General features: G+C 32.9%; 1 protein-coding gene across 1 annotated transcript in view; it reads left to right on the plus strand.

Annotated features, from left to right (window-relative positions):
* Window positions 1-114: 114 nt before the first annotated feature.
* Window positions 115-23,054, plus strand: part of LOC111421652 (LisH and WD40 domain-containing protein mahjong) — a 29,185-nt gene continuing 6,245 nt past the window's right edge. Inside the window, exons 1-17 of the mRNA XM_071196327.1 lie at window positions 115-532; window positions 591-879; window positions 936-1,063; window positions 5,130-5,388; window positions 5,442-5,520; window positions 11,757-12,189; window positions 12,245-12,383; window positions 12,441-12,656; window positions 12,716-12,882; window positions 12,969-13,081; window positions 17,890-17,999; window positions 18,056-18,184; window positions 18,240-18,393; window positions 18,445-18,590; window positions 18,642-18,842; window positions 18,900-19,024; window positions 19,076-19,297. Of these exons, the coding sequence (XP_071052428.1) occupies window positions 423-532; window positions 591-879; window positions 936-1,063; window positions 5,130-5,388; window positions 5,442-5,520; window positions 11,757-12,189; window positions 12,245-12,383; window positions 12,441-12,656; window positions 12,716-12,882; window positions 12,969-13,081; window positions 17,890-17,999; window positions 18,056-18,184; window positions 18,240-18,393; window positions 18,445-18,590; window positions 18,642-18,842; window positions 18,900-19,024; window positions 19,076-19,297 (3,020 nt within the window). The 5' untranslated portion in view covers window positions 115-422. The remainder of the gene's footprint in view (window positions 533-590; window positions 880-935; window positions 1,064-5,129; window positions 5,389-5,441; window positions 5,521-11,756; window positions 12,190-12,244; window positions 12,384-12,440; window positions 12,657-12,715; window positions 12,883-12,968; window positions 13,082-17,889; window positions 18,000-18,055; window positions 18,185-18,239; window positions 18,394-18,444; window positions 18,591-18,641; window positions 18,843-18,899; window positions 19,025-19,075; window positions 19,298-23,054) is intronic.

The raw sequence follows: 23,054 nt of genomic DNA on the forward strand, positions 1-23,054 counted from the left end.
ATAAATATTTCTTTGTAATTAATTTTTGTTTTATTTATATTAATTTCGTTATTAATTATTTAAAACATTTATGAAATAATATTGAAATATAACAATTTGAGGATTTAAAGATTCGATGATTATTAATCACAAAGAGTTGTTGTGTTGTGGTATTTTCCATTCTGTGATACAAACGAATTTAGCCGCAAACAGACCAAGACAGGCTGAAGCGCTTGATTGTGTTGAAAGTAAAATACATAAACTTTAATTATTTCTCGAAATCTTGTGATTCTATTTCTTCAATAATTAAAACTTACATATTCGAAACAACAGAAAAGTTTAGTAATAGAGGTTCGTTGGCAATCCCGTGGACATAACCCATAATTGTGAGGTTATGTGCATTCGCCTCATGTCTTTGCATTGTGTAACTTAAAAAAGAAACGATGGAATCCACGAATTCTAATAAAGTTATGTCCGACGTTACGGCCCTTATGCGTGGATGGGAAGATGAATACTCCACGCCAAATTACAATCCTGTACCAACATTAACAAAGTATGTTATCGGTAAACGTTATTTATTTTTTTGTTAAAACGATTTTTATAAATTGTAGATTAGCAGAAATCATTGAATTGGAAACTGTGAATTATTTGAAAACCGATCCTGATCCCTTCGATGAAAGACATCCTTCACGGACTGATCCAAACTGTAATTTGGGACAAATATTAAAAGCTTTGTTTAGAAAAGATAATTTCATGACTAAACTTGTTAACGATTATTTACGTGATACCTATTATAGCAGACTTAATATAACTGGGAGAGATGTAGATCAATTAAATATAGCTGCTTGTAGGTTAATGTTAGATATAATGCCTGGTTTAGAAACAACGGTTGTCTTTCAAGTAAGTTTTAATTTAATTATAAATTTAAGACGGGACTAATTGAGTGATTTTTTTAGCCTGATATGGATAGTTTAATTTATAGATTGATAAAATGGACCACAGAATCAATAGAACCATTACAAAGTTATGCTACTGGGTTATTAGCCGCAGCAATGGAAATTCCAGATATAGCAACCAGATTTAGGTAAAAAAATTTCCTTTTTGGTATAATTCAACAATCATCATGTGGCTTAAAAATCAACAATTTTTTTTAATCAATGGGAAATTACTCAAGTAAATCATTACAAATATAAAAAAAGGGTTGATAGTGTAAAACTTACTGAGAAATTACTTTAAAGTTTCGACGTGACGTCACATTTTGTGACGTCATTTATCATGCTAACCATATATTTTTGCAGCACATTTGGTTAAAACGTATTTTTTGGGTGAAATACGGTTGTTTCTTAGATTTTCAAAGCACAACGATTAAAATGTTGTTGTTTTCATTTATAAAGTAAAGATAACCTAAAATCTATACCCTACCAAGGTTTGTAAAGCGTATTGTACCAAATACAATACGGTACAATACGCTTTACAAACCTTGTACCCTACCTGATACCCTAACCCCCGCTTTAAACCTAACATTCGGATCCACCTAATTTACTGATTTATTTCAGAATTTTGTGTAGAAATTCGACTTTGAGTTAGGTTAATTAACATTTAAACTAGTGCAAATGTCCCAAATATCAGGTTGGGCATGGAGCAGTGGGTGGGTTTGTTATGTTAACATAACAAACCCACCCACTCAAGATTATTCAGATCCACACAAGTAGGTAGATGGTAAATAAAGACATTTCGGTTGTGGCTTTTTGTATCAATTGATACACAGTCTATCTATACAGGTGTCCCGAAACTTAACGTTAAGCGGGCACCGGGTAAGAGGCCAATGCATACTTGTTCTGGTAAAAATAAGAAAAAAATTCCATGTCTTTTAGCTAATCGGGCGTTTTATAACTTGTTTATACAGTATGTCCGTAAAGTAACGGATATAGGCGATAAAATCATTATAAACGGTTTATGGAAAAATCACTGAACGGGTCTAAAGATTTAAATTTTTTGCAATTTTTTGGTGTAGATTTTAAATTTTTTCCGTCATTTCTAAACAAGTTATGACGTCATCGATATTTTTTTCATATGGCAATCCCCCATTTTTATTACGGAATATGAAAGAAGATTTTTTTCTGAATCTAGTACAGTCAATTTTAGTTACATAAGAAAATTTTCGAGAAAAATTACTTTAAAGTTTAACTACTTCAAATTTGTTTGACATTATAAAAATAGCAGTAGCTATGAGTAACTATGGAAACCAATTATTTTAAATAATGCCCTAAGTGTCAAAAACTGATTTAGTAAGATTACTTAATGCAACATTTCTTGATCGAAAACTGTGCCCGACCAAATGTTTGGGGAGGTGCAACAAAAGGTGCTTTTGTGTGGACAAAAAATTTAAATCTTTAGACCCGTTTCAGGGATTTTTCCATGAACCGTTTATAATGATTTTATCGCCTATATCCTTTACTTTATGGACACACTGTATATACAGTATGGCCATTGAAAAATAGTTGAATAGGAAAAACCTTTTTATTTTTAATTTTGTCGAAAAAAGTCTTGATAAAAAATTTTACTAGTTCTTAGAGTAAGATTGGGATAGAAACATTTTACATATTTTATACGCGGTGTTCAGAAAATTGAAAAAACTTTAAATGGTACAAGAGTAAAGTGCAATTATTTGGGAAGATAAGGAAATAAGTTACTAGGAAAAGTTGTTCAAAAGTAAAAGGTAGTCTCTAATACGAATTTTCGAAAAAATCGGCCTACTTTTATTTATTTGTGATCACTAAATTTATTTTAATATCAATTAATTAATTCCAAATTAACAATGCACAAGTTGTAAATTTATTTACTCGAACACACTACAACATGCCTTTAAACGAAGTAATTCATCAAAACTTTTTCTAACCTCATGTAAAGATATTGAAGTAAAAGCATCTCTAATCGCATCATTTAATTGATCAGTGGCATTTATTTGGTGTGTGATAAACAATTTGTTTTAATTTCCTCATAGGAAAAAATCCATTAATATTAAATCTGGACTCCTAGGAGGCCACTGAACTGGTCCTTGTCTCCCAATCCAGTGTTCTGGAAACGTATGGTTTAACTGTTGCCGCATAATGTGCTGGGCATCCATCTTGTTGAAAATAAAATGAACGACGGTATTCTAATGGAAGATTGTCTAATTCACCGCCGAGGAAATTTCTTAACATAGCTAAATAACTATTCGCATTACAAGTAGTGTCAAAGAAGTATGGCGCACACACATTTACTTTAGCACAGTACTAACGCCTCCGTGGTATTAGAAAATGCGGATTAGAGTCACTCCAATATCGTGCATGTTGCGAAGCCACAACACCAATTGGTCGAAAAAGTTGATTCATCAGAAAACATTATTTTCTTATGAAATCCTCTTTCCATTCTGCCAACCCACAAACAAAAATCCAAACGTTTTGCTTCATCGCCGACTTCCAAAACATGATTAAAAATTGGCTTGTATGGATGTATCTTGTTGTGTTTTAATATCTTCTGAATTTGTGACTTTTTAACAAATTGGAGATTTTCAGCTCTTCTTCTTAGTGATAATTTCTGGTGTTCCTCTACTGAATGTAATACCAACAAAGTGCTTCATTTTCATCATTTTCATAGTAAAAATAAAAAAGTTTTTCCTATTCAACACCTTTTCCGTGCACATACTGTATTTTATTGAAATTTACAAAATTTGTACATAACTATTAGATTTTTTTTAGTATAATAGTCTGTAAAACAGCTTCTTTTGTGTAATGGTACTTCACAGAATTTGCATATACATATATCGTGTTTCGCTTCTTTTCCGATGTACCTTACACACCACGCATACTCTTATGGGGTATTTTTTGTTTTTTGTTGGCTGTAATACCTCCAGGGTGTGTTTCTTCATATCACCAGACAATCTACCAGATGGTGTTGAAGTTGGACCAGTACCTCGTGATGTGGAGGGCTGCATTTCATCTACTTCTGCTGTTAACCAAACTGATAACAAATATTTTTATACCGCATTTTTCCATATGGATTTATCTTCTTGTATATTATGAAGGTGCTGAATATATTGCACTATCTGTTAAATAGTGTAATATTTATTATACAGCGTGTCTCAGCGAGACCGGTCATTAGACGTTTGTGGGGTTCTGGCCAAAATAAAAATTTGAGGATTCGGACTTTAGCATTATCAATTACGTTCTGTTCGACTAAAATATTTTCAGAGTTCTAATACTTCTGGTTATAGCGGGAGTCGCCACCTATTTATAAATAACGGTCACCACTATTTTTTTCCTGGTAATAGTATTTCAAATGTTCCGACAATATCAGATGGCAAAACTTGTATTCCACCGATAGTTTCTTCATCAATATCTTCCTCATTGGTCAAATTGTCAACTTCGTATGAAACAACAAATATCAATTATTTCGTTGAGATCAACAATTGCTTCAAGTTCCTCTAAAGTTTCGGTTTGCGGTTTCGGTTTCGGCTGTGTGACAGTCATCTTCAGGAAATCGACGTCATCGAATATAAACTTATACGGGAGCTCATCGAAACGAAATCTGAAAGTTCCTTCACAATAAACTATTATAATAACTCATTAATTTAATTTCAGATGTGACAAGCAAAGTGTATAGTTTTAGGTATGACAACAGGTTAATTGTGGTTATGTCTCTTACTGTGAAGTTGAGACTCTGTAGTTGAAAAATTTTTTCAACTACACAGTAAGATTATATTCCATTTATATTCGATGATGTCGATTTCCTGAAGATGACTGTCACACAGTCGAAACCGGTAGAAATTTAATTTATATACAATAAATATCATCGTTTAAACGCAATATTTAGTTTCATTAACAGAAGACTAGACCAAGACTGTTGCTAGTTCAAGGTCTAGTGTTAGTTCTAGTTTTAAATGTTATTTAGCGTTAGATTGTGGTATATTTTGATTGAACGAAAAGTAGAACTAAGACTAGATCTAAAACCAGAAGCATTTGGGTTTTATTTTTAACGTATTTTTTGGGTCATTTCACATTAATTAAAAAAAAAACGTCGATTTTTAAGCCACATGATGATTCTTGAATTTGTTCTAATTTTTTTTAATTATAAAAAGAAAATACAAAAATCATTTTTATTAATTGTAGAGAATCAAATGCTCGATTAGTTCCCTTATTATTGCAACGTTTACGAAGGTTACAAAAAAACTCGGAATTTATTCCACAAACCTCTGCTACGAGACCGTTTGCTCATTTATCTGAACAGCAACAAACTAGAGTGGATGAGTCACTTTCGGTTAGAAAAGTACGTGAAAATGGCGTTGCAACGATTATTAGATCTCCAATTGCCTTTAGCCCAGACAGAAGTAACAGTGAGGTTATATCTCCAAGAGGCAATTTAAGCAATGTAAATTATCAAGTAATCTTTATAAACAAATGAATTAATATAATTTTTTGTAGATATCAGAAAATGAATACGAATCAAGTAGAAAGAGGATTAAGCTAAGTGAATCGCCTGGACGAAGTCCTAATTATAAAGGTGAAGTATTTTTTTAATAATAAATTAAAGTAGTGTTGATTGTTCTAAAATGGATTTAAATAGTGACCGACCGAAACCGATACAGTAAAACCTCAATATAATTGAGTAATAGGGAAAGCAGTGTCCATTATAGCCAAAAGTCTGTTTTATAAAAATATTTTTTTCCTTTCTGTTTAAATTCTGTTTGTAAATGTGTTAACGTAAATTCCATTCTTTCATTTCAATTCCAAATTATTAATATAAAAATATGTTCTTGACTAAAAATACACTTTTGTATAGTCGCGTTCTAATGGAATACAGTGCTTGACAATTCTTTTTTTTTTTTTAAATAATCAAGTTTTGTTTGCACTTTCGAAGTTTTATAATTAGCTCTTCGTAATTAGAATCGTCTATAAATGTTATTATATCCTCGAGTTGCGATCTGATGGTTGACAATTTTACCTTTGGCGTTGTTTCATCTTTCTCGCTTTCAAGCTCATTTTCCACCATCACTGCTATTTCATCGTCGGTGATAATGCGATACTCACCTTGAGCTCTTTCTAACCATTATAACATCTTCCTCAGCAACATCTTTTCTAATATTGTTTTCAACAGCGGTGCAAAAATTAGGAGCTTCTGATCCTTCTAAACCATTATCTTGATCATTAAATAAATTCGCCCACCCATTTTCTATTGTTTGGACTTTGACTTCTTTTCATGCAACCGCGAAATTAAAAATCATGGATTTTAAATTGTAATTTTTTTAATTTTCTAACGTGCGTGTCCTCTTATTGTGTCTTCTTCTTGTATTACTTCGTCTAAAAATTTTCTTCTATATATTCATTTAATAGCTAAAATTATTCCCTGGTTCATAAGCTGAATTATTGATGTTGTGTTTTTGAGCAAAAACACAACTAATAAATTTGCCATCTTCTGAATGTAAAATGTTTTCAGCTGGATGGGTAAGAAATTTGTCTAAAAGCAATAAACACTTCACATCATCTGGTGGTATTTAAAAAAAAACTCTTCAAATTTCCTAACTGCAGGTACAAACTTTTTAAAAAAACAATTTTTGAAATTATATTTTTTCTGCAAACCATGCCTTTTGAGAATTATAATATGGAACTGTATTATCTATACATTATGTATTTTAAAACTCGGGGTTTTACAAGATTTTTCAATAGAGCAACTTGGGGAATAACCCGAGTTGGATGCTATCTATGAGCGCTAACATTTATATTTAAATACATTGATGTATTAAATAGATAATGTTAATAGTACGACTTAAAAATATTTTGTCCGTTATATCCGAAGTCCGTTTTAACGACATTCGTTATATCGAGATTTTACTGTACTGAAATTTGCCTTTTGTCTCACTTTCGATCGAAACCGAAACATTTGTTAGGGGTAAATAAAAGACAAAATCCATTTTTGTAATATTACTGACTACTTAGACGTATATTATAATTTAGAAAAAAAGTTTTTCTTCGTTTTTCCCTAACAAGTTGTTGCGTCGATTAGCAAATACTAACTCAGTAGCATTAAAGAGTTGTTTACTAGCTACGCTCGTCGGTGGTGTTGAGAGGTATTTTAGATAAGCCTTACATACTGAATGTCTTGTTTTAAGTTTGACACACCTTTTCTAAAAAAGGGAATACTACAGCACCCTTGGCAAGTAATTTTAAAAGATGGCCTGTTTAGTCAAAATTCCAGAATGGTACAATGCAATTTTCTTTCCACTAAAAATTCTATTGTCTGTTTTTCTGCTAAAATCACTTTATTTAAAAAATTTATACAATACATTTATATAATAGTTATTTGTATTTTCTCCAAAATAATTTACCAACTTTGTTAGAAGATAGAGTAGCACTTAATATTTACGAATAATGTTATGCAAAACTCTTATGTCTTGCAAAACGACTGTTTTGAATAATAAGTTTCGGTACATTGGTATACAGTAGTGAACTCGCGATAAAGTGATCAGAATAAAACCGAGCCTGTTCTAGCTACAGAATTTGTCCACCTTAAAGAATGTCTTTACTTTTATTTACGTTATTGCAAATTTACAAATAATAATTTTTGTTGACGTAGTTTTAAAAGTTTTATTTATCAGTTTTTAACAAAATTTATGTATTTAAAAAGAAATGAAGTTATCTTAGCTAGTACTTTTTTGCTTGCAATACTTCTTAAGATAGCTTTTCATGAACACGTTTTAGTGAAATGATTTCACTAAATTCAATATTATTGTCTTCGCTCCATTGTACTATTATTATTAGTTTCTAAACACTTAATTGCGTCAGCAATCGAGTTTGTCCCGTCTCCAGCTACTTCCGGTTGTCTGAAACACGAATAAAATTTTTTTTTGAGTTCGTTTTACAATACCTTCCAAATCAACCTCAATCGAATTTGATAAATTGATTAATTTCATAGAAGACATAATTGAAAAGAAAAACTGATATTTGGTACTTATTTTTTTTTGCAATAACAATGAATTTTTTTAAACAATTCTACATTATGGAGGTTGATTCGTTTCGGAAAAGTGTAATGAATAACATGTCAAAATTTCAAGCCACTAGGTCAATTACAACGCGAGTTATCCGAGACAGACCATGAAAAAATGTTGTTTCGAGAAAAACACGATTAAAGTTAGGGTAATGAAAAAGCTTAAGAAAATCAATCAATTTACCTTTATGACGATTAGTCTGCTATCCCTGGTCCATAGTCCATCTTTTCACATTGTTGTAAAGTATTTTCTGATTTTTTCTGAGCCGATCTCGCCTGTTTTGTCGCGAGGCTGCCGCATCATCGCAACATCTGTGTCTCGCGCATATTGCGCCGCTTGGCTGCCAATCGTGATTTTACAATCATTCATCACTTGTAGAATCCCCTTATGTCCTTCATTGAATATAATTGCGGCCAAATGAGATGCGAGTTCAACGGTCGAAGCCCCATTCTTCAAGTGTTTTGGGGCGTAGCGCCAGATGGAATTAAAACACTCGTTGGCGTTCTGCGAGAACCCACCGACACATCTTTCAAGTCGTCTCTAAATAGATCTTCATAGATCGGGAGAAGATGCTCTTGGATGTCTTCATGCAAGGGAGGAGGATGAGAATATGTGTTTCTGCAAGCCTTTGCATTCTGCCATTATTATGAATCCGTAATAAAGAGTCAGTTTTTTCCTCCCAGCTTCTTCGTCTTCTTGATATTTTTGAGTCTGGTCCCCATTCGTTTTTGCACGTGGCAGATACACTCCTTTTTTTTCACGATTACATTTGGACCATAGGGCGATGAATCTAGAATGTCCTTGAAAGTTTTCGAATCACCGTCCCCTATATAGTTGGTGTATTTTACCCCGAACAATGACTCAGATCGTTCGAACATTTCAGTCCACTTCCATTCTGCCAGCCGATTCTTCGTGGTTCTTGGAACACACTTCTTCGTGTTCCGTAAACCATTCGTCATACTCTTCTGTGCCTTTCTTATTCTTCATCACGTTGTTCCCAGCACAGTAACTGCTCTTTACAATGAGATCGGTCACTTTGCCAGAGTAGTATCCAATGAGCGTTGTGACTTCTAGAGACGAGAAACCTCGTTTATTCCGAGAAGCGTCGCTGGAGACATGTAAATCCAACAGCGACCTTTCCCTCTTCTCATTTTCTTTTTGTTCCTCTTCTACACATCTTGAATATTGATTCAGCACTGGCATGTAAGTGGTTCATGATCATGTATGCTCCAGAACTCAAACCGGGGCATATGTCCATATAATTACAAAATAAATTCAGGCCCTCTAAACTGACGCAAAGAAGACACATTACTATGACAATTCTTCTGTTTATTTCATAACCACCGTTCACTAATGGGCCTGAAAATATTTCTCTTGTGGCACAAGAACATTGCACACCGATCTTGAAGCCCAAACCTAGTTTTGAAATCTCCTTGAATTTGATTTTTCCGGTGCACTCAGCACACACTAGAAACTCGGACAATCCAACAAAAAAGGTAAAAATCTCTATCACTCGGTATCTAAAAAGAGCATTTTGAAATACCCCGTTATCATCGTCAAACTCGAGCTTCTTGGCACTCGCGCTGATATTTACTCCTTCGATCGACTCGTTCTGTTGATTCGATTTTGATTATTAATTCCCTAGGAATCGTCGTTTTTGTGGCCGAGAAGCGCGATGTCCGGTTGCATTCGGTCTTCGAGGATAGGTAGACATTTTTGTTTATTCCACGTGTTTACTGAAGCGATACCGGTATAGTATATGTATACCGGCGTACTATACCACGTATAGTGCGGCGGCCGGCTACCTCGATACACGTACGCTAATGATAATTTTGGAGAGGATGAACTTAGAATTTCGGGATAAAAATTTTCAAGGGCCCAATGAATGATTTTCTGTAAAAATCGAAATTTTCTCAATGATCGATAGAGTGGTCCCCTTAAACCTTCCTGTATAATATTTATTAAAGAAATGTATGGCTTTTTGTTTCATTAAGCTCCCATTAATACACATATCTTTGCGTTGATAAAGAAACCATTTATACAACGCTTCTATTTTTAGATATTCTGCTTTATCAATATTAATTTTCTAATACTCAACCTAGCACTGCAAATGGTTGATTTTGCAATGCCGTACTTTTTAACTAACGCAGAAACACTTACTCCTTTCTCATGGTCTCTAATTATCTTAGATTTTTTGTAGAGAGATGAACATATACTTTTAATTTTGGCTATTTTTAACAAAACTCACTAGCGACGTTTTTGTCTCCACTACCACGCAGCAGACTTCACTTTTATAACACGACAAAATGTGTTGAATTTGTTATTATGACGTCACGTTATCTATATTACGCATTATTCATGTTTCACTAGTACCTATATACAAAACTTTTAGTGTTTAGGTTAACCCGTCCGATGAAGAGCACCGCTTTGTACTTAAAATAGTTGCAAATTACCAAACATCAAGCTTGTGCAATTGTTATCAAACCGAATTTTAAAAAACTGTTATCTCAGTCAGAAAGAGTTCTCCTTTAGCTATCTTAATCCGGGTTTTTGTCGGTCAATATCTATCGGCGTCATCCTTAAATACCCTTGACGGTTTATGGAAAAATCGCTGAGATGGGTTTAAGGATTTAAATTGTTTATAATTCTTTGGTTTAGATTTTTCCGCCATTTTTAAACAAGCTATGACGTCATCGATATTTTTTTCAAATAGCAATCCCCCATTTTTATTACTGAATATGAAACAGGATTTTTTTCTGAATTTGGTACAGCCAAAATTAATCTAGCTACATTAGAAAATTTTTTAAAAAGATTGTTTTAAGTTTCATGATTTTCCATTCATTTGAGGTAGAAAAAAAGCAGTAGCCATGCATGCGTAACCATGACAATCAACTGTTTCAGAAACTTTATTGTTTATCTTACACTCACCCACAATTCGAGTAAGTTTTTCTGGAATGTAAACGCCGGTGTGGACCATTTGCAGTACAGTAGCCTCTAATATAACGTTCAATCTTTGTGATCCCATTATGAAATGACTTGTCCAACGCAGTAGTGAGCACGACTTTGATGGATTTGTCCATATATCGGTCCTGCAACTTAACCATTCACATTGTTTGATTAAGTACATTACTTTTGCCTTCACTTTGTCATATGTTTGAAGCGTTAGTGACATCCGGAAATATTTTTTAGATTTAAAACAGTATTTACAATTGGCGTTTGGATCCGCTAAATTAAAACGTCTAAAAAGCAGTACTTTCTCCTATAGAGTATGTCGGATCTTTCTTTTTTATATTAACTTCTTTTTTCTTCTTGTTCATGTTTGATTGTCGTTTCAAAACTTGTCGATACTTTGAATTGTGAAATTTGGACAAAAGTTGCTTCAATCCATGTGTAGTTCGTTACTGCCCAAAGAATAAAGTTCTTTGCAAAGTTTATATATGGGTTTTGACAAGTCAGCAGTGCTTTTGTCGTAGAAATCTCAACTTGTTCTTCGTCTTTTTCTATTTACAAACATTTTGTAAACGCTTCACACGGTACTGCACGTACACAAACAACTTACATCATCTTGCTTGAAACAATATGAAAGTTCTGTACGCGCAAGCCAAAGCAGATACGAAAATAGACAAACCAGTCGAGACTTAGCGAACGAAGTTTTGGTCGATTTTTGGCCGAAACCGAATCTTCGGTTAGACACTTTTATTTCAACATTACCTATTCTAAAAATGATTTTAATAATATAATATCGTATTTATAGAAACAAGTAACTCATCATGGGCAGAATTAGAAAGTTTTATGATTGGAAGTATACAAATATTTCCACCAACTTTAGCAACCCGACAAATATTAATTTTAAGATACCTAACCCCGATGGGTGAATATCAAGAGTTTTTGAGTCACGTCTTTGAAAATAACGCCTTAGAATTAATTTTGTCGTACATCAACGTTAAAGAAACTAAAGAAGCCCGTTTAGCATTTGAAGCGTCCAAATATTTAGCTGCATTATTATGCCACAAAAAATTTTCCATCGAATTTATACAATACAAAGGATTAGAAACATTATTGGATGTTCCGCGACCTTCGATAGCGGCCACCGGAGTCTCAATGTGTTTGTATTACCTTAGTTATTGTGAAGAAGCTATGGAAAGAGTTTGTCTTTTGCCTAAATATATTGTGAGCCGATTAGTTAGGTAAAAATATTAAAACAAAGAAATGAGTAATATAATATTTTAAATTAATTTTTAGTTATACTTTATGGTTATTGGAATGTTCACATGATTCTGGAAGATGTCACGCTACCATGTTTTTTGGATTAACTTTTCAATTTAAAATTATTTTAGATGAATTTGATTCACAAGACGGCCTGCGTAAATTACACAACGTTGTAAGTATTTTTTACTAATAATGATTATCTTAATTATAGTTATTATTAATTATTTAGATTTCTACATTACCAATTTTATCTAATGAAGACAGTAATCCACCGTTAAATGAAGACGCTGAATGTGCAGCCCGACAAATTGTTCGTCATGTTTGTGTTGCTTTTAAACGTTATTTAGAAGCACATCTTTCAGCAAAAGTTGAACAAATTCGGAGGAATCAATTGAGGCCCAATGAAAGGTCTGGAGCTACAATTCCATCCCAACCTAGTTATAAAGTATGTATTAAAAAAATGTTAATTAGGTTATGTTTTTATTTATTAATTTTTTTATATAGGCTTGTAAATCATCACCAGAAGAAATACAACAACAAATTGATACTTTGTTTCAATCTATGCCATTTAGGACTCATTGGCCTCCTGTTGATCAACTATTAAAACTTGGTGGAATTACACAATTATTAAAAATAATTGCCTTTGCTTATGAATGGAATTATAGTGGAAGGTAAATTTAATGTTGTTTATTATTTAAACGATAAAGAAATTAAAACATTTTTATTAGAATTCATTTTTAAACAAAATATTTTTTAGGGCTGAAACTGTGAGATGTGCTTTAGATGTATTAGCAATTGCGTGTATAATGCCGAAAGTCCAATTGTTGTTTTGTGACAGAGTTGATTTACCAGAAGATACAATTACAGTGGGTATGTAAAACATTTTATTGTATATTTTTTTTACCTTAAGGGGGTATTCCGGTCTAGAAGCATAAATTTTAGGCGTTGTATTGAGCTTGATAAAAAAGAAACAAAACATATTTTTAGTATTTACTTTGGTACAAGATATTCATTAATATTTTAAAAATATATAAAAATTTCGATAAAAGAAAGTTATAATTAAAAAAGTTATAAGTTGGTAGTTGTTGAAAGGGAAAGTAAAAGGGGGTGTTCTGGTTGACACGATTGTAGCCCTTATGGTCATCTGACACAAAATTTCTGACAAAATTAAGAGAAGTAAGAATGTCGTTATAGCCCCTACATCAGAAAAAATTTTTTTCGCAAAATGGCAGCTGTTAGAAAAATAAAGTCGAATGTTTCGACATGTATTTTCGTAATTTTTAATTTTTTAAAACAGTAAAAAAAATAGTTTTGATATAAAACTGGTAGCGGCGATAGAGGGTTATATATTTAAGGTTGGCACAAAATTTGAAGTAAATTAGTTAAATAGATATCGTGTTAACCATGTTGAAAAAACTACTTTTGAGAAAAACACGTTTAATCTTTTGAGCAAGTTTCAAGGGATTTATACCTACGTTTTGTTAATCGGCGATTCCTGCTTCATAGAGATTGTCTTCTTCGACTTCAAAATGAACATTTTTGGAAGTTCATTCTGATTTACAAGCAGTTCTAGCTACCTTAGATGCATCAGAAGCTAGTTGCGCTCAATTCAACTGTTGTCCCGTTTAATACCGAACGCATAAGCTTCAGGATCAATAGTAATTCCCATGGTATTTATTATTTTTAAAATGGGTAGAAAGCCTTCATTGCAAATGCAAACAGCTATATAATTTGCAATTTTAATTGTCCGTGTTCCAGAGCTGGGCATACTTAAAATACTTATATTTAAAATATGTATTTTAAGTATCAAAAGTATTTTGGGCTTAGTATTTTAAATACTCTGTAAAATTGGTACTTATATTTAGTATTTAAAATACTTCGACAATATATTTAGTATTTTATACTTAAAAAAGTATTTTAAATATCATACAAGTATTTTAAGAATCTGAAAAGTATTTTAAGTATTTTTCATTTCCAAAATACTTGTTAGATTTGCAAGTCTGAACGTGTTCAAACGAAAACTTTTAAACCTAGAATGTGATACTGCCACTATTGCGGCTGTATCACATCCTAGGTTTAAATTGCAATGGCTGTGTGGGATTGAAGATAAAAAGGTGGAAGAAGAAAGCAATAAAATAAAAACCAAGATTTTAAATTTAATAAATGAAGAAAATTTTGAAATAATGGACTCTTCTCCAACTGGCAGTGAAGAGGATGATTTTTTTGAATTCGAAAAACGAGGAACAAATAAAGATGTGGGACATAACGAAATCCAATTATTGAACTATCTGCAAGATAAAAGATGTGATATTAAGATGCTGAATGATTATCCAGCAATGAAGAAAATATTTTTAAAATATAATACCCCATTACCATCTTCTGCGGCAGTGGAGCGTTTGTTTTCATTTGCCACGATGATTAATACGCCGCGACGACACGGACTATCAGATAATAATTTTGAAATGTTGACGTTATTAAAAGCTAATAAAGTGTACCACTAATAAGTTACAATAATTGATTTTGACCCAATTTCAAACAAAAGATTAATTTATTTTTTATTAATCATTTTATTATTTTTCAAATGAATTACAGAGTATTTGGAAAAGTATTTTGAAAAGTATTTAAATACTTTACACGAGTACTTAGTATTTAAAATACTTTTTATCGAAAGTATTTTTACTTAATACTTTAAATATTTCTTAAATTTAGTACTTAGTATTTTGTATTTAAAATACTTGTGGGAAGTATTTTGCCCAGCTCTGCCGTGTTCTGACCCCAAACATTTACGTAATAAATTTTCTGATGTCAAGTTTATACAGGGTGATTCTCAACCTATACGCATAAACTTGGGGATTTATTCCTCATGACAAATAATGACTAATAGGTGAAAAAAATTGTAGCAAAAGTTTTTTAATTTCCTAGATATCGGGTAAATTTACTTTCAATGATGAATACATAAAACATTTTAAAATAATTGATTGAGGTCGCACGATCAGGGTGGCCAGGCGATTATACCACCTTCCGGGAAACACATTATCTAGATGTAGTCGCACTTCCATTGAAAAGTGTGGTGGAGCACCATCTTGAAGAAACCACATAGTTTGTCTAACATCAAGCGTAATATCTTCGAGCAGCCCCGGTAAATTATCGTGCATTAATCGATTACCCAGAATGAAAGGGCCAATAAGTAGATCGTTCACAATTCCAGCCTATAAATTCACAAAAACTCTTTGTTAAAAATGTGTTCGGCGAGTAATATGAGGATTCTCCACGGCCCAATAATGCGTTAACATAAAATGTTATTAGTAAAAAAATTGAACGGATAAAAACTTCTAACTTGCTTTATTGTAATATATAAATCGGAACCGGTTTCGGAATCAACGTTCCATCGCAGCCGAAAGCTAATAAGAATTAAAAAAAAAATTAAAAATATATACTAATATTAAAATAGGACAAGAACTTACTGTCAGAGAAACTAATAGGCGAGAAGAGATTTATTTAATGATGACATTTGTTGTTAAAGAAGATGTACGTAAAAAATTGAAAAGTTTTTTATAAAAATTGAAAATTTTTTTAAGTCGAATCGAAAAAGTTAAATTTAAATTGTTATAAAACTTAAGTTAAATTGAACGATGAAAATTAAAGTTACAAAAGTGTGAAACGTGGATTGTTATAAAAATATGAAACACTAAAAATATATATAAATTAATATAAAATATGAAAAAGCTTTGAAAAACTTACATTTAGAGATTGATGGTCATCAAAAATTGGAGAAAAATCAGAATTTATTTAATGTGTTCGGTGTTACGAAACAACCATATTGGCGGAGAGAGGAGAAGAGACTGTCGTTGGATGACATGCAAAGTGGACGAGTAGTAGGAAATCGGAAAACAAACAAAAAACTTGAAAAATCTTTAAACTTTAAATTTAAACTTTAAGGTTAAAGCCTTTTAGAAATGAAAATAAAGGTTTTTGAAAAAGTTGAAGCTGTTCGTTAAGAAGTGTATATTCATTATCATTTTTAATTTCTAAAACTTTCAAAAAATCAAGTTTTGAACCTTTGTTGCAAGAATGTAGGAGTTCGACCTCTTTATAATTTATTTGATGTCCTGTTTCTATGTGATGTTTAAATATATTAGAGTTAGCTTTAGTTTTGTGTTCTCGAATCCTGTTTTTGAATTTTTTTATATTTTTCACTTGCAACATGGATAATTGGTTAAGTTATTAGTAAAGTTTGGGTTTAACTGATGCTGATGTCAACCACTAGCAAAATTGTACTCGAGGGGGATGATCCACTGGTAGTAAGGCTTGTACACGTTGCACGTGATATGGATAGAGTTGGTTGTGCCTCAATATTCGCCAAATTATGGATTGTGATACCCCATGTTGCTCTGCAAGTATCCTAGTACTTAGGCCAAACTGATCTCCTCCTCGACATTAACAATGTGTAAAGGTTTAACTGCTCCTCTATTTTACCCAAGCATCGGTCGAATATTGCCATCTTGGGATTAAATAGAAAACAGGCCACGACAGCATTGTTCATGGATCTTACAAAAGCCTTTGATAGTGTATATCACTCAATCGTTTTAACCATGTTGGAGAGACTTGGCTTTAGAGGTGCTAGCTTGTCATGGATGAAATCCTATCTATCAGGGAGGCTACAATGTGTAGTTGCCCACAATAAACAGGGAACAGAAATAAGATCAGCTTGAAGGGAAGTCAAGCTGGGAGTACCTCAGGCTTCTATATTGGGTTCTCTATTGTTCCTCCTGTATGTGAATGACTTACCACGAGTAACGAACAACATTACGATTATGTTTGCGGATGATACAACGACCGTGGCGAGGTGTAGCACTGATTATGAAATCCAGAAATCACTTACTGTGGATCTGAATAAATTTGGGGATTGGTTTGCAGCGGATTGGTTGTCAGAATCTTCATACTACAGAAGTGGTGTGTAAGAGCAATCTTTGGTCTAAAAAATGCTGATAGCTGTAGAAGTTACTTTAAAGACTATAAAATACCTACCTTGTATGGAATTTATATTCTTGAATGTGCCGTATTGGTTAGGAAGAATTACTTTGAATTTTTCAAAAAATATGAAATATCACATCCTCGAGACTCGCGCGGGAAGGCGAACTGCTACCTAAAAACGCACCTTACTAAGATTCAGAAGACGGCTCTGTACCAGAGTATCAAGATCCTACAATCATATTTCGGAGGGTACAAGGATCCTGCCAGTTCTAAGATTCCAGAGAAGACTGAGAGCTATTGTCACAGATCCAATGTATACCATTGACATGTTTTTCCAATGTAATGTTTGAATTCAATTTGTATTATATTACAATGTAATTATTGTTAAATTGTTGCATAATTACTCAAAATTTCAAACGTTTCTGAATTTCTTGTGTAAGACGTTTGCAAGAAAATTGGGATATCAACTATTAATATTCAATTCCAAAATTTGCATCGTCCAAAACAGAATTTAGAATTATAAAAAGAACATTTTTATTTATATTAATTGTTGTAATTTCTATTCTTTTATTTATGGTTTTGTTTTCTATATTTAAATGTCGAAATAAATATTTCATATTGCGTATAATACCTTATAAAGGAACAGTCCTATTAATTTTTATGTTTTTTCGGAAATTATTATTAATTAATATTTTCTTTTCTAGGCATTAATATAATATTAGGGGCCGCTGATGGTGAAATCGTAGCAGATCCTGATGTTCAAAAAGCCGCTTTAAGGGTTATTGTTAATTGTGTTTGCGCCCCAATAGTTCGGGTAAGTCCATCTAATATTTTTTTTAAATATCTTATATTTTCTTTCTGAATTAAAAGGTTGGGGGAAGTATAGGTAGATTTAGTTCAAACGCAACTCCATCACCAAGTAAAAAAACAAAAATGAAAAGTTCGGAAGAATTGATACAAAAAGTTTGGGAAAGTGTTCGATCAAATAGTGGAATCATGGTAATTTTGTTTTTAATTTTGATTTCGTTTCTTTACACTTATTTTATTCAATCAGGTTTTATTACAATTGATGAACACAAAAACTCCAATAACAGACGCCGATTGTATTCGAACTTTAGCGTGTAAGGCTTTAGCTGGATTAGCACGCTCAGATACTGCCAGACAAATCATTTCCAAGTTATCCATGTTTACTAATGGACATCTTCAAAGTAAGTTTAAAAATATATAAATTAATTTTTTATATTTATTTTTTGTTTTAGCTTTAATGCGAGATCCAATTTTACAAGAGAAAAGGCAAGAACACGTTCTTTTTCAAAAATACGCTTTGGAATTAATTGAGCGGTTATCAGGAAAAACGAAGAGAGTTGGAAACGAATTAGATGCTTCATTAATAGATATTCATAGGGTAAACATTAAAAAATTAAAACTAAGTAGATATATCGTTTATATTTTTTAGGCTAATGTTGTTGCACAAACAAAAATTCAATTTAATGATCGTCAATTACTTCAACTTATTCACCAACATTTGGTTTCAAAAGGTTTACCTGATACAGCTAGTATTTTACAAAAAGAAGCTCACTTAGCTAATATGACATTAACAAATGCAATTCATCAACCATCTAAATTTAGATACACCACACCTGGAACTCCAAATAGAGTAAGTTTTAACAAAAATAAATTAATTTTTGTGAACAATTTTTTATGTAATTTTTAGATGAGATTATCATTTTCTTCACCGTTAACAACACACAGATGTAATAATTCCCAAAATCCGGATTCTTCTGTGATTAGTAATCAAATCAATGGAGTTACAACATCACCTGCAATTAAAATAATAAAGTTTGTATGATATTAATTTTTTAAAAAACGATATTAATTTCCTTTTTTTAGAAAAACTCTATCAGTACAAAACACTCCACAACAAAATTCTCGTCTACAAAAACAAATTTCAAATGAACCACACATAAAAGTTAATCTACCAGTAGCTAACGAAGATACCACTCAAGCTGATCATCGAATCACTTTAGATTCAATCATCACCGAATATTTAACTAATCAACATGCCCTTTGTAAAAATCCAATGGCGACTTGTCCACAATTCAATTTATTTATGTAAGGAAAAACAATTTATAACTTAAACTAGAACTAACACTAGCACTAATTATTACTAGAACTAACATTAGACCTAGAGTTAGAAACTTTCAGGTTAAGCCATGTGTCTTTTGAAAAAACGTTTAACGTATCAGATACCCTTCTTCAGAAAAGTTCGAAGTGACGAAATCCGTTAAAGTTTGACAATAAATACATGAAAAGACAATTAATAACTAGTTACTATCTAATTGGCAACTAAGTTGTTTTTGTCAAATCCGGGTGGAGAAGGCTTCGTTGAGTTAACTAGCATCTTCCATGTGTGGCTAAGTTCCCTTTGGATACAATGTCCAAGTCTTGCTAGCACCTTGGTCTTGTCGGAATCTATAGTATGTTCTTCTTTGTGGCAATGCTCCGCGACTGCCGACTATTGGATGCTATTTTCAGTTGAACATCATAGTCATGTTCCTTGATTCAGCACTCAATGTTACGTCCAGTTTGGCCAACGTAATATGTACTTCCCTTTATAATAGTTGATAGACTCACGCTCTCTATAATGGGATTAGTTTGTCTTTAGCTTTCATAAGAGCGTTTTCTATTTTGCACCTGAAACCTAGGGCAGATAAAACCTCTTTACTTGCGTTGTTTGGTGGATCGTTGGATAGCCCTCATCGTGTAGTCGTTCTTCTGCAGTACATCTTGTAAAAATCATTCTTCTTTTTTAAACTTTTTTCGTCGCATATCCTTTCTGCTCGCTGGAACAAGGCTTCTGTTGTGGATGATGGGATGAAGTCTGTAGATATCGTTTGTGTGTCTTTTCGATACACTTCCGGTTCGATGCCCCATCTGTCTTCCTAGTGACCAATACATCCAGGAAAGGTAATTGTTTTGCAGCTTCCGTTTCCATGGTAAATCTGATCATGGAGTGTTGTGAGTTTCGGTGGTCTAGAAATACGTGGAGTCGCTCTTTTCCGTATTGCGAGATCACGACAGTGTCATCATGTAAAAATTGATCACAGATGACAGAGGTGATGGTTGCTCCTTCTTGGAACATACCTGGAACATATCTCGCAAGCTTTCTGGGATAAATTTCTGGCGATGACCATCCGCAGCATTTTGGTTTATTACTCTGGTGAACAGAGATTCCACATCGAATCTTACCAGGATATCCTGGAGATCTAACTTGATAGTTCTGATTGATTCCACAAAGTGGGTAGAATCTCTGACATATTTTTTTTGTATATTATGCATAGCACAGTTGTATAACACCTAGTAAATACGTACTAATTAGTTACTTATTTTTGACATTACACCAAATTAAACAAGATACACTTAATATAGATAAATATTGTCATGTTTTTAGAGTTTTAAGATCGTAACACAAAACACGCACACTGCGATTAGGGAATGCATTCCCGGGATCCCGGATGATTTTTGGACTCGAAAATCTCGGAATTTTTAAAGCTGAATCCCGGGATTTTCGGAATTATAAGAAAATTGAAATAATTAATAACATTAACATAACAATTAACATTTAATGTATTCGTAAATCACACAACATATATAATTTCGGGATCCCCGGATCTCGGGATAAAATATTTTTAATCCCGAAATCCCGGGATTGTAAAACTTGCCTGGAATTGCAATCTCTAACTCAGATCTCAAATCTCTAACGCAGAACATTCTCGTTGTTGAGAAGCTGGATAACGTCGATATTGGGATGATCGTGCATTCTCTTCTCATGTTTAGATGCGAATGATAAAATTTTTGATGACACCGAAGCTATTTCCAAGTCGCGATGGAGGTCGGTGTTTCTTCTATATCCAGGTGTATTCACTATACACCTTAGTACTTTGTTTTGGAATATTTGAATTAGACTTGCATTTGTCTTGCAGGTACAACCACAGTTGGATTTCGTATGTTCATTTTGGTTTTAATACTTACTTGTATATTAGCAACTTGTTTCTTAGTAATAACGTAAATTTTCTGCCAATAAGCCAATATAGGTGTCTAAATTTGGTATCAAGTTCCTCACGTTTTTTTAACGTAAAGTTTCCATTTGAGTTTGGCATCCAGCGTCATACAAAGATATTTTGCGGAGACAGCGTAAGGGACTGCATTGAAATTTATGTGTACTGGGACCTATAGTTTACTTTCTTATAAGTAAAGTTTATGTATGTCGATTTATTTGTATTCAATTTTATTAGCCATCGTTTGGTCCAGTTTTCTATTGCATTTAAGGCCAATTGTAACCTATTTGCTGCAACTACTTCATTTTCTGCAACAGCCAAAATCGCTGTGTCATTTGCGAATGTATTTGTTAAAGTTCATCTGACATATGATTCTGTTTTATCTGTATACGGAGACAGAATTTTGGTAAGGTGTTTTGCCGGCTTATACGTTGGAAAACATATGGCACTAAACATATGAAAATAAGGTATAGCGGGTCATCCGGTTTATGGATTTTAGTTAATCCATATATTACACGTTTAGGTATAGTGCATTTAGGTATGACATCTACTATTGTACATCATCTTATTTTTGAAACAACTACAGCTTTTTGTACTGCACTGAAATTTCGAAGGCTGGCACTGGTATTTTGACATTCCTTGCCCAGAAAACAGTGACTGTGAAGTGCTGGCCTCTCTTAAAGAAATAAAGCATTCTTGGGATTGGGTTGGGTTGGGATGGTTTAAAGAGCTATTTGCCTGAAAATATTTTAGCCATATGGTATTTGCCTATGAAAATAGAATTTAGACTGAAATAAATGGAATAAAACTATTTGCCTAGGCAGATAGTATCTGACTAGGAAAAACCTATTTACCTGCGACATATACACTAGTCATTGTATTCAAAACAGATTTATTTGTTTTAAAGTTTTATTTTTATTCAGGGTTAATATTTACAAAGATTTTGTTTACAGAACTGTGTACTTATTACAAACAACACTTGTTACTTAATTAATTGTTATTGTTTCTATGTTTATCGTAATAGCACCATAATATAAAGTTTCCTCCATGAATGAAAGGTTCTGCCCGGGTGCCACAAGCTAATGTGAGTGAATGAAAAATAAAATTCATGTGTTCTTGGTGGTTCTAGTCTGTGGTTCTGTTGTTCTGCTGGAATTTTGCTGTAGCTTTTACTGATTCTTTAATTTTTCTTATCATCTTCTTGATTGGGTCTTTTCTTATAGGTGGCTGGATCCAAAAGGCTGGTCATCTTGTATGTGTTTGTAGTTTTATGTGGTGGTAAATTCCTCACAGCACTTTGGTCCCAACGGGCTCTTTGTACATCTCCACAATTAATAATTCATTCAAGGGTCAGAAAACCAACTCAATGTTTTAATGAACGTTAATATAGAACAGAAAGGTATGTTCCTCATATCTGAAATTTGGAGCCAAGGTACAGCAAAAGTGGATTCCCTTAAATACGCGAGGTTCGGACAGTCACAAACAATGTCACATTGTTTCGTCTTCCATTTCACACCTTATGCTGTAACCTGTAGTGTCCAGTCAGCAAGTGAGTGAGAACCTCAAGTCACTTTTTGATTTTCCTAGGAACTGAGTAGATCTCTTCCGGTCGGAGTAGAGCAGACTTTTCTTTGCAAAGGCTCCTACTGCTGTCTCATCCCATCTATGGCAAAAAGCTCGAAGGGAGATGGAGTTGATCAACTTTGATGCTGTATTAAAAGCTAGCGGTACAAATAATGGATGGTGTCCTTTAATTCCGATATGTCCTTTTCGCCACTTTATCGCGAAGTTTTATATAGGTTTGCCTCGTT

Source organism: Onthophagus taurus, chromosome 6 (genome assembly GCF_036711975.1).
Source record: "Onthophagus taurus isolate NC chromosome 6, IU_Otau_3.0, whole genome shotgun sequence".
Taxonomy (NCBI): domain Eukaryota; kingdom Metazoa; phylum Arthropoda; class Insecta; order Coleoptera; family Scarabaeidae; genus Onthophagus; species Onthophagus taurus.